The sequence below is a fragment of the Sinocyclocheilus anshuiensis genome, unplaced genomic scaffold (genome assembly GCF_001515605.1).
Source record: "Sinocyclocheilus anshuiensis isolate Anshui unplaced genomic scaffold, SAMN03320099.WGS_v1.1 scaffold2090, whole genome shotgun sequence".
NCBI lineage: Eukaryota > Metazoa > Chordata > Actinopteri > Cypriniformes > Cyprinidae > Sinocyclocheilus > Sinocyclocheilus anshuiensis.
Window position 1 is genome coordinate 887,416 of NW_015560626.1, and position 12,046 is coordinate 899,461.

A 12,046-nucleotide genomic window follows, 5' to 3' on the forward strand; every position below is an offset into this window, starting at 1 on the left:
GGAGAGGTCAACCTCATGCTGCACAAAGAAACAATGGGGTCACATTCCGTCAACAAAAGGGCAGAGGGCAAAAAGCTGAATAGTCTACGCAGAAAAACAAGGGGCTGAACGAGTTGTGCTGGGGAGGGCTTTCAGTACCTCCAGTCTGCAGATAAAGATTGAGAGGCCGCCGTGGGACTGAAAAGCAGCCATGTCCAGATTGGTGATGAGATCCACAACTCTTACTGCCCGTGTCACAAAGGTAATCTGGTCCTGCTCATCCCCAAGGAACTTGATCACCTGATGTGGAAGTGGCACGGTTCACAATACATCCTCACATATCACCTTCTCATTAAATGCTCCAAAAATGAGGACGCACCAAAGTACCAACCTTTAGCAATGCCTCCATCATACCACAAGATACTAGGGCCTCTCCACCAGCATCATAACTAGCCAGGTGGTAGAGGAAGGAGAAGAGGGCTGTGGCAAATTGGTGGGGGTACGGCTCCATAAGTGGGTCTGAAGCAAAAATAAGAACAGAATGTCACCAAACCTGAAACCTAAGAAAACGGTTCAAGTAAAGAAATTAGAGCTAAAAGTCTATCTCCTCACCAATCATAGCCTGGATGCAGTTGCGGACAAGCACAGGCAGAAATCCATGATAGGAGGCCGTTCCTGTGCAGTCGATAATGTTGGAGAGCTTGGGAGTGCGCTCCAGGTGAACTATGGACGTCAACGTGCGCAAAGAGGCAGCCTTAATGTCCTGTAACAATACAATTGAGGGTTCATAAATGAAATAAATCTAAAAGCATCTTTTCTGTTTTTTGAAAACATATCTTTGAGTAGTGCAATACTGCCAATTCTTGGCAATCACTCTAAATAACGCAACAAGTACATATATGCCATATAGTGTTAGAAATAAAGATTAATAATTGCTACCCACCACCAACTGTTTGTCTGTAATCTGAAGTACATCCACTAGCTCCTCTATAAGCCCATTGTAGAGTATGCTATTGGCTGACTCCTGGAGGGCGTTTGAGTACACTGCAAAAAAAAATAACCACACATAACATCAACCTCACTAGACAGAAAGCAAGAACCTAGTGCAGTTTCATGAAAATAAATACCTGAACTTATTTTGGTCAGTACCAGAGGGGTCAACTCACCGAGTATGGAGATGGCATGCAGTCTGGCTTGCACAGCCTGCAGTCTCCTCTTGTGGTTAGAGAAGCCATGAGCCAGGCGAATGTGTGTGAAAAGCAATATTTGTTTGTCTTTAGGGATGTTGTACATAGCTGTCAGAGACTCCATGATCTCTGAGGGGCTCTCGGAAATCTGAGGGCACACCGGGAAAAGCAAAAATCAGATTAAAGTGTAATCAATAGCTATTAAAGGTCTATGTGCTTCCATTAACTGGTCCACAAGGACGGCAAATGAAAACAACTAGGGGAACTCACCTTATCAAGTTGTTCGATATGAATGTAGTGTAGCGTATTACTGCTTGACTGTTGAGAGGGCAAAAAGGTACAACAAAGGTTAAGCACAAAGAAATGAATTGTTTGCTTAACAAAAAAAGAACAATGTTGAACGAGAATGGCAAAATAAAGGGAAGCATGACTCCATGCATACCTTTTTCTCCACTTTGACCTCAGAGCTGGGTTCTGCATAGAACTCAAAGTGCAATGTGGTGGCACTCGGTGGATATTTCTGCATAACACAAATATAGACACATCAGGAAAAAAAATCTAAAACTTGTAAATTGCAGGACTAAACAAGGACGGCCTGGTTAGTACTTTTCCTGTCAACTTTTTCACTTGCTCCAGCAAAAACATCATAAATAGTGCACTTTGATAAATGATTAAATGCACTTTAAAATGATACTATAGAGAGTGATATTACTTACTATTTACTATTTCAGAACTGAATTTTTTACTTTCTATAATTTGCAACCAACACTCCTTTTGGTTACTTTACCATAGAGACATTTAAATCAAAGAAAATCATAATTCACTTGCTCCAGCAAAAACATCATAAATAGTCATTTTAGTAACATTTTAACATGCCATAAAAAGTTTTTTTTTTGTTTTACAAAACAAAACAGCAATAAATGATTAAATGCACTTTAAAATGATACTATAGAGAGTGATATTACTTACTATTTACTATTTCAGAACTGAATTTTTTACTTTCTATAATTTGCAACCAACACTCCTTTTGGTTACTTTACCATAGAGACATTTAAATCAAAGAAAATCATAATTCATAAAATTGAGCTGTTATGAATTAGAAAGTCACATAAGTTTGCATTAAAATTGTATTAAAATGATTGTGGACGTGGGATTTAGTAACAACGCTACACTGGTCCAATAGGGCCTAGCCCTGGGTTATCCCTACTACTTAACCATGAACATCTTAATGTTGCTCACACACAACTCTAAAATCTATCATGTTTTTTCCCCCATGTTTACAATGACAGTATATGTAATAGGACAAAATAGCATACCGACATCGGCAGATCTCTGCAACACTCTGCAAGACCAAAGCCATTCTCTTTCCCACCCCAGCTCTAGGACAGCGGGAATAAAAGAGTCAGGAAAAGGTGTAGGATGAAAGATAACAAGCATCAGCCTTGAAATGTCACCATGAAAGCACCTGTCTGTACAAAACCAGGTTATCATGCTGCTTTGGTTAGAACTTGGGCTGCACGATAAATTGCATGCGATATTTAACGCGCATCTTGTCAGAAAGCCGGTTCTGTAATCAGCGGTAAATCTCCATCACCTGCGGGCTTTCACTGGCTTTACTGATAAGATGCGCATTAAATATCGCATGCGATTTATCATGCAGCCCTAGTTAGAACCGATACTAAACAACTGAACTAATTTCAACAAGGATTCAAAAGTTCACACTAGAATCAAAGATGCAAGTCATGGATTAAACTTTTAAAATTGACAAAGGTAAAAAAGGTAAAACACTGCATACTGCTGCTGCAGTATTAGCCACATGCATTTCAAAGACCTTTGATATGCAGCTGCTTTCAGACTTGGCATTTCAATCTTCTAGACTTCAGCAATCAAAACTGAGAAAATAAATATGCTGACGTGACAAAGTAAAGCTTTCATACCTCAGCCAGATGTTGAAGACGGGTGAGCAGTGGGCTCCTCTTATCTGAGCCCAGTCTGGTGATGTAATTGGAACGTTTGCTGAACACATACAGGAGATTCAGCACAGACAGAACCACCTGCATGTCACATGATGCTAAAAGGGTGGTCAAGTGCTACAGACACAAAAAAGAAAAAAGCGAATGCTCAAAATCAACTCGCAATAAACCATTTAAGGCTAACAGAAGCAGGTTTTGTTGTATCAGTCTGGAGTTGTGGTACCTCTATAGAGCTGTACAGGTGTCTTGAAAAACTGTATTCGATTAACAGTGCAGTGAAGTTGAGCACCGCCAGCAATAAGGCTTTTAGCTGCCCATTCTCTGGCCGGTCGCACACCAACAACCACGACATGTTTTCCACTGTCTGCCCTGCATCACAGAGGATGCCATCGAAACGGTCCAGCAGGTCTACCCAATGATACAACTCACACTGTGAAGAGAAACAGGTCGTCATTAGAGATCTGAACATGCATATTAAACACCATGATGCTAGAGGTGCTGGCATATACCTTGCCAATGTTCCAGGTCTTGATTTGCTGCAGTTCCAGCAACAGCTGTTCATCACTGCATCCTTTCAGCTTTTCTATGAGAGTCCTGCAGTCGGCAGGCTGGAGGAGGAGTGCAAGAACATGTCAACTATGAGGAAACGCAAGTGCACACAACCTCAAATACTCCAAATGCACAGAAATCCTGCTTACTGACCGCTTCAGTGGGGGTTTTCTTCAATTTGCTTCTGTCAACCTTCATGGTCACTAATTTCTACACTCGATTCCTACAGAGAACACATCAAATGATGAGAGAGAAGCTCAGTCAAATGAACAGTGAATAATACTCATCTACATGCCACCACGTGACATTTAAGCTTAGCATTGCCAGAGTATCACATATGAAAAAAGACCAAATGACTTTTCACACTTAAAAAGTTAATCCTGGCTCATTCTAAACCTGGGTAAACAAAATTCTAGGTTATCTTGTTTCATACTTCTCATACTTTACCCGAATTTCATCCTGGGTTTTCATAACATGACATTTCACACAGTACATTCCTAAACCCTGTATTTATGTACTTATTATCAGTGTCACTGATTAGATGGAAGCAGCACACAATCTGTTTACATAAAGCCTCTAGCATTGTGAATCCTCAAATTATGGCAAACTGTACTATCAAGATTTTCCTGAATGGACTTTTCAGACTACAAAGGTAAGATTGAAATGATCTCTTTGACACACTGACACATTTTCCGTCACCATTTGGCATTTCCCCCACCAACATACTACTGTTTAGACAACACAGTGTTTCTGTGACTGTCTAAAGCCGGGGTGCCTAAACTCGGTCCTGGAGGGCCGGTGTCCTGCAGAGTTTAGCTCCAACTTGCCTCAACACACCTGCCGGGAAGTTTCTAGTATGCCTAGTAAGAGCTTGATTAGCTGGTTCAGGTGTGTTTAATTGGGGTTGGAGCTAAACTCTGCGGGACACCGGCCCTCCAAGACTGAGTTTGCTCACCCCTGGTCTAAAGCATGTGAAGCACAAGATGTTTGTTGCTAAGCATGTAACCGTAACATTCAAACACCACAATGGTTCACACGGCACAAGTGTGGTACCGCAAAGTGTGGTTAACACCACAAAAGTGGCCCTAACTCTGTTTCTAAATAATAAGTGTGAAACACTCCTTCACCTGGTGTTAAGTGAGGTTTAGAATGCAGATAACCAAGGGTTAAAGCGCAGTGAGGTGTACAATTACATATGAATAATCAAAGATCCAAATGTAGACCGAAGTGCCAACATGTTCATGCCAATGTAAACATTCATCAGCTCCATGTTTAAGCAGATACTTACGGTATATGATTTGGCAATTCCAACTTAACGGCATTTTTCATGTGCAAAACCTAAAGTAAAAAAAGATCGAAAGTGAAACAATCCCCGACAATAAACATAAGAATGTTTGTGATCTTGCTGCCAAAGGCAAAAACTCTCAGAAGGCATTAATGTAAAACTAGGCTATATATATCAAAAAAAATATTCTTCTAAATGGTCAAAAACAATCCCATACTAATTAGCTGTAGAATAAAAATCAAGGTCAGTGGAAAGAAAACTGTCAGACTGAAAGTCTGAGAGCAAGCCAAGGGAAAAGCAACCCACATTGGTTCAGATATGGGGCATCGATTCTGGGCACAGACAATCCCTAGCATCTCACCAACACGTCCTTACTGAATTTAACCAGTTAAATTGCTCTTTTTGAAACAAGAGGCTGTTAATGTAGCGTTCTTAGAAACCTACTGGCTCCTTGTAAGAAACCAAACTTATTTAGGACCTTGAACCCGACCAAAGAGAAGCACTGGCCTGTGATCAAAGAACCTGACATGGAAAAATGAGCCCACACATTTGACAAATTTTATCTATCTATGCCATTTAAACAAACTTAATTACTAAAGAAAGACACTAATTTAGTTCTTGACAGAGAACCAAAGTGTGCTGTAGTCGAGAGAACAACACAGCAGCTAGTTACCGAATACCGAAAATTACAATGACATTAGCTAGCCGGAGCGTTCACCTTAAACGAAACTATAACGCCGTAAACAAACAAATTTAAGTACAAGTGAAAGTAACACAACCACTCTGGAAATAAACCAATAACTCGAAATGTCATTTCATTAACTATTTCTAACGAAAAGACGACAGAAAACGGAGTACAATTCGAGGAAAAAGACAGCTAACATGCTAGCTAGTTATTTCCTTGCTAAAAAGCTAACGTTACCTCAGTCAGCAAGCTAAGTTTTGCGGATAAACATAGTCACGACATTCCTATTAAACGGCGCAAATAAAACAATGATCGCCAGTTTTTGAATAAACTGTAAGGAATTACCGTAAGCGGACTGTGGGAAAATTTGACCGTTGATTGTGAGCTCGCGAGCTACTAGGCACCAAGCATATAATTCCCCTCAACATGTCAACACAAACCCGCAATCCCTCTACTCACTGTTGAAATCTCATCCAAAGCCCCTCTTTTCCAACAAACACTCGCCAAATCCTTAATATGCGGCTCGACTGTGGCGGAACTCGTCAGGAGCGAAGCTACACAGGTCCATATTTTTCCTCCAAGCTGCTCACATGCTCTGGACTAATCTAGAGCCCGGCTCAGCCGGCCTGCTCCGGCAAACCCGCTCACTTCCCTCAGAACTCTAGCTCACAAAAACGGCGTCTGTCACAGAGCTTACACGCCGACACAACCGTACCGTAGCGTATATTATCGCACATCTTCAGCAAGCGCTTCGTCTCGATGAACTGTGGCCGGCGAGGCGCGCGCGGTGGCGACTGACGAGATGCTCGTGCATGTGTTGGTTAGTTTAGAAACGCAGAATATCTCGCTGAATCATTCCCCACTAGGGCCTACCATAACACTGACTTCCAGTGGACGGCTCAATTTCTCGCTTTTTACTGCTGCACTTGTGCGTAGCTGCATTTGGGGCGAACGTAGCGTGTCACACATGATGCTAAAGTCTACTTTATCAAATTAAAAACACATTTATCTGAAATAATACTTACAAGTATTAAATACTGAAGGTTTGAGATATGATGGAATTTGTCAGCCTAACTTTAATTTAAAGAAAAGTTAATGCATTTTGCAATCAATCAGTCTGGATATTTTTTCTTAATGCACTACATTAAGAGATAATAATGAACCATATGAAGTTATGGTATGAAATATATATTTTCCAAATATAAGTTTTATTCATTCTAATATTATTTCACTTAATAACTAGTCTGAAAATGAATTTATTACACTTATGGAATGACTGAAATTAGATTTTAATATTTTTTCTCATTCATTGGAAACGACTGTTATACTCTATACTGTAGTTTGGAATTAACAGGTTTCATTTCTTCCTATCATCAGCAACAGTTTACACCATAAAACAAGACAAACAGGGTGGAATGTTCACAAATACATACTGTACATACATCAATGTGATGTAGATTTTTTTGGAAGGGGGGCACTTTACAACATCAGTTAGGGTCAATTTGGTTACACTGACCCATATTATCCATCAGCAGTAATCTCTATAATAGATCATATGAGACAGATTTCTGGGGGTGCATTGGGGAATATAAACAGTGGATACTTCTCTGATAGAAAATGTTATACTATAACTGGACAACATAACAGATTACCGAGGACGGAAATATGTAAACCCCTAAAGGCCAAATAAGAGGAATGTAGGTGTCAAGACTGTTGCTGGACTTGACGACTCAGCATATTTATGGGTATGAGCATCCATATCCAGAGTACACAACGTCTGAAGCCTAATTTTAAGGCCGTGAGGACTGAAAATGCATAAATCCAACACAAAAATTCATATTGTGCAACTCATTTATCACATAGGCACATGCTACCACATTCACATGCTCTTTTCGTCGTGATCCCTTTACAGAACCATATGAGTGCATCCGCCAATTCCCCATAATCTTCACTCATGTACGTTTATTACATTTCATTTTAGAGATTCTGCCTACGGAAAAATAGATTTCGTAAATAGATTTCAGTCTATGCGCGCGCACATCGCGCATACAACACACCACAATGCTCGACAGTCTGACTGCAAATTAAAAATGGCGGTTTATATTAGCAAAGTGTCTGGTCTTTCCATCCAAAACACTTATTTTAACCACAGTATACGCGTACAATTTGCGAGAAAACCCGTCCGATAGTGTTAACGGTCATGTAGAATCAGCCACAGACGTCTCCACCTAACAAAGACTAATTTAAGCTCTTACCTCGGTTGCGCCTCAACATAACTTCTCCATTTTACAGCAGCGAGTGGGGATATAAATCTCGCGATATTTCAGTTGGCTTCCTCTGCTCCAATAGTAACCTGCTGTGGTCACGCAGACCAGCCCCTTCAGTGATCTGCTCCTAGACAGGCGAACTGAGCGATATAAAATATGATCAGTATTCATCAGTATAATAAGAAATATTTCTGTATGATAATCCATTTTCGGTCATACATGGCTCGCTTCTTTGTGCATCGTCAGATACTCAAAAAGCACTGTCAAAAAATAAAACAGTTGCAAACAGGATAAAATAATACAAATAATGATTAAATTTTAAAATGTGCATGCCTATGTCACAGATTCACACCCTGAATCCCAAACAGCAAAGGCGTTTGCCATTATAATGTAAAATATTCTTAAAATGTCTTGCATGTGCTTTAGAGATATAATTATTAATAAAAGTTATCAATAACTCTAAGGCCTCTATTGTCAAAGTTAATATTCGATTAATTCCCTCCAAAACAGTGAATGCCCCTATTGTATTTCTGCTAAAATTAGGCTATAACAAAAACATGAATTTGTTTTCAGATTTTTTTACTAGGCCTACCACACACTAGGGCTGTCTATATATTAAAACAATTAATCTTGATTAATTTCAAGAATTTGCCAATAACACCAGTTTACACACAGTTGTTTATGGGACGAATTTAAGTTGTGCTTAATTTGCCAGAATTTCATGCTGCAGTGAATTTTTTTTTCTCTAAAGCAAAAATTAACGAATTATCTAAATATAATTGTTTATAAATAATTAAGATATTGTGTCCCCTCTGCATGATGAGAACCAGTCACATAGTGACTCCTGCCAGTAGGTGGCAGCAAAAAGCTGTTTAATGGTCAGTTTTTAGTACATAACCGATTCCACAAATAGAAGAAGAGTGTTGTCGTAGCAACTGAAGCTTAACGTTATAGCGAAAGACTGTCCACAGGTTTTGGAGATAAGTATAACTGTTGCCAAAAAGCGTTATATTTAGGTTCTGCTTTGTCATGTGTTAGAAACAAACTTACTTTCTGCACGCCAACTGAACTATATTAGCAGGTTTTAACACCTTTTAGAGAGCTGGTACGTACATCTGCGGTTAGTGTCACAACTTTTCTGTAAACCGCGAATTTACAAGATGCATATAAAGGCTTTATTGCTATGTTCGTTTGCACAGTTAATTCTCGCATGATGTTGTTTTCTGTTTAGTTCAATGTCGGTGGTAAGCAGTCTGGTGCCAGCCCGTTTCCTGACTCTCATCGCGCACCTTGTAATAGTCATCATCATATTCTGGTCCCGGGTAAGAACTTCTCCTGTGTTTAATCACTGTTGTATCGCAGGATATCATTGCTGTCAGGTCTGTGATTAAGTGTTGAACCGTCATCCCACAGGAGAACAGTGTCAGAGCCTGCCTACCACTGGATTACACTAATGAAGAATACAGCTTAGAGGACACACGGTACGTTAACATGCCTTGTGCATTCTCAATTGCTTCACAAGTATGTAGGCCAATGACAAGTACATTTTTTTTCCCAGGATTCTTTGATTAGTAAAAAGTAAAAAAAAAATATATATATTTTGTATCACTTTTGATCAATTTAGTGCATCTTTCCTAAATAAACATATTAAATTCCCCAAAGTTTAAAAAACCCTAACTTAAAAAACTCTATTTAAGGATCACAATGCAGCCCCCAAAACTAATTACCTGTCATTTTAAATCTTTACCAATCTTTGCCACTATCCTTCAAACCACCAGGTTTTACCCATATGTCAGCAAGAAGTTTTTAATAATTTAAAATATAATAAAATTTAGTTTGATCACTTTTTCTTTTATACATTTTATAAAGTACAGGTCAAAATATGTTTTTTTTACATTAATATATATCTGTTAATGATGATGGAACATTATTTCACCCATATTTTTTTTCCCACAAAAATTATTTGAACATTAAAGTAGACACTTTACTTGCATTTAATATGCTTTCTATGTATATAAAATCACTTTTGTAAATTTATTTTGATGTGGATACCAAAATGGGATGTCTCATATATATATATATATATATACTCATTAATCTTCTTCTAACCATTTTTTTGGAGGGCAGCCTTGTAGTGGCATTATCTGTGACCCTGGGCCTGTTTGCTGTCGAGCTGGTTGGGTTCCTCTGTGGAGTCTCTATGTTCAACAACAATCAAGCTCTTCTATGTATCCTTACCACCACAGGCTCAACTTACTTGGTTGTCCACTTCAGAAGATGGATATCTTTACCTTTATTATCCTAGAGCAGTCCAAAAACGAATGCAGTTCTTAATGCAGTGTTTGACCATTACATTGTATTCACAATGATAGCAGTTACTCATTTCTGGTTGTTACTGATATGCTATAATCAAATTACTGGAACAGATTTTTATTTAACCATCACTTTGTAGCTATTGGATGTCACGCTAGTGGCTCTGTGGCTTTGCTCTTCTTCTTGTTTGAGCAATGGACCTGCAGCATCTACTGGTGGATCTTTGGCTTCTGTAGGTCAGTCAGTAAATAAGTAACAGTCAATGCATTACTGTGAATATAAATGGTCTTATTAATAAATTCTCTTTAAATTAGTCTTTTAAGAAACTTTTTGCAATCATGTTTTCTCTCTACATTTCAGTGTGATTCCAGCACTATATGAGATGACCCTTTTTGTTGTAGTGTTTGGATTTAAGAGGAAGCCTCTATGAGGATCTCTGCCCTCTTGGTTCAGGCGGATATTGTCCTTCCATGACTGACGTACCAGAATATCCTGAAACCAGAATAATATTCACAGGCACAATAAATTAGCATTTTCCATGAGTTCTTAGATTGCTAAATTATGTTTGAAGACTTTTTGACGGTTTTATGTGGTTACAAATAACTGCTTTAAATTTCTTTCTTGAAAATATCGCATCTTGTACACATTGTGATGAATTAAAGCATGTTGTATTTTGATACAACTGACCGACAAACTGGGCCTGTTCATTCTTCACATTTTTCAACATTTTTAGTACCCTAAAAACTGTTAATTATAAGCACAGGCAATATGAATTTTACTTTTTTACTTAATTTATACTAACTGCATTCCCCAAATTCATACTAAAAACAAGATTTTGTCATCATTTACTCATCCTCGTGTCATTCTAAACCTATATGATCTACTTTCTGCTGTGAGGGAAAAAGATATATATTTTAAAGAATGTTTTTTCAACTGTTTTTGTCCAAATAGTGGACAAAAGAACATTGGACCCCATTGACTTTCCTTTTAAGGACCATAACAACCACACTTTTTAAATATTTTGTTTTGTGCTCCACAAAAGAAAGAAAGTCAAATAGGTTTAGAACAACATGATGTAAATTATGACACAATTTTGGAGTGAATTATGAGTATAGGGTATTTCATTTTTCCAGGGTGAGAGAAACATTTGGAGTGAACACTGAATGTGACTCTGTAATCATGATCTGTTGACATTTCAGCTGGAAGTGGAAGGTGGGTAACTCCAGGAGAATGAGAGTGAGAATTAGCCAACCATCTGCTTAAGTCACAAGATGCGCTGTAACTTTAACAAGTTATCATTTTTATTTCAAGCATAATTGCCAGTCTGTAGCCTATATTTGCTGCACTCCTTATTGTAGCTTAAAATAACCCATTTTAAAAGTTAAACCCACGATAGAAAAAAGGAGCAGTAAGAAGAGAGAAGTTCACCACGGAGTATTTCATGTGACTCCAAATACCTCCATTATGTATTCCATCGGCTTACAAGGGTACATTTATATTTATGTTCTTAGCAAACATCAAGGTGTTTGTTGATATGCTGTAGAACTGCCGAGAAGTTAGTCCTTCACAGGAGTGATGAGTCCGTGAGCCTGCGAGGCACATGCTGAGCTGAGCATAGCTGACTTCAGCTGGACTGCACACACTCTTTCATTAAGATGGATGAAAACACACAAATAAACAGTGACAGTCACTACACTCCTAAAAGGTTCCAAAAGGGGGGTTTTGCAGAAATGCCATAGAAGAACCATTTTTGTTTCCCCAAAGAAGTAGAACCATTTTTTTGTGCAAATAACTTTTTTTTTTTTTTA

At 38.6% G+C, this 12,046-nt stretch overlaps 2 protein-coding genes across 3 annotated transcripts in view; one reads left to right on the forward strand and one right to left on the reverse strand.

Annotated features, from left to right (window-relative positions):
* The window catches only part of LOC107681970 (E3 ubiquitin-protein ligase HUWE1-like), a 50,012-nt gene extending 42,045 nt beyond the window's left edge, over window positions 1-7,967 (reverse strand). The window contains 15 exon segments of the mRNA XM_016478364.1: window positions 5-18; window positions 139-279; window positions 371-498; window positions 592-742; window positions 923-1,023; window positions 1,146-1,314; window positions 1,437-1,484; window positions 1,609-1,686; window positions 2,483-2,545; window positions 3,104-3,256; window positions 3,363-3,569; window positions 3,649-3,747; window positions 3,842-3,911; window positions 4,977-5,026; window positions 7,914-7,967. Coding sequence (XP_016333850.1) covers window positions 5-18; window positions 139-279; window positions 371-498; window positions 592-742; window positions 923-1,023; window positions 1,146-1,314; window positions 1,437-1,484; window positions 1,609-1,686; window positions 2,483-2,545; window positions 3,104-3,256; window positions 3,363-3,569; window positions 3,649-3,747; window positions 3,842-3,886 — 1,397 coding nt within the window. The 5' untranslated portion in view covers window positions 3,887-3,911; window positions 4,977-5,026; window positions 7,914-7,967.
* An 861-nt stretch (window positions 7,968-8,828) lies between these two features.
* LOC107681963 (transmembrane protein 107-like) lies at window positions 8,829-10,924 on the forward strand. Of its 2 annotated transcripts, none has more exons than XM_016478340.1 (6): window positions 8,829-9,045; window positions 9,157-9,247; window positions 9,339-9,406; window positions 10,053-10,153; window positions 10,378-10,474; window positions 10,599-10,924. In XM_016478340.1, exons 2-6 carry the CDS (start codon window positions 9,161-9,163, stop codon window positions 10,666-10,668), a joined length of 423 nt encoding a protein of 140 aa, XP_016333826.1. In that variant the 5' UTR covers window positions 8,829-9,045; window positions 9,157-9,160; the 3' UTR covers window positions 10,669-10,924. The 2 variants fall into 2 exon arrangements, with proteins under 2 accessions (XP_016333826.1, XP_016333825.1); XM_016478339.1 differs by having other exon boundaries at window positions 8,829-9,030.
* The last annotated feature ends 1,122 nt before the right edge of the window (window positions 10,925-12,046 follow it).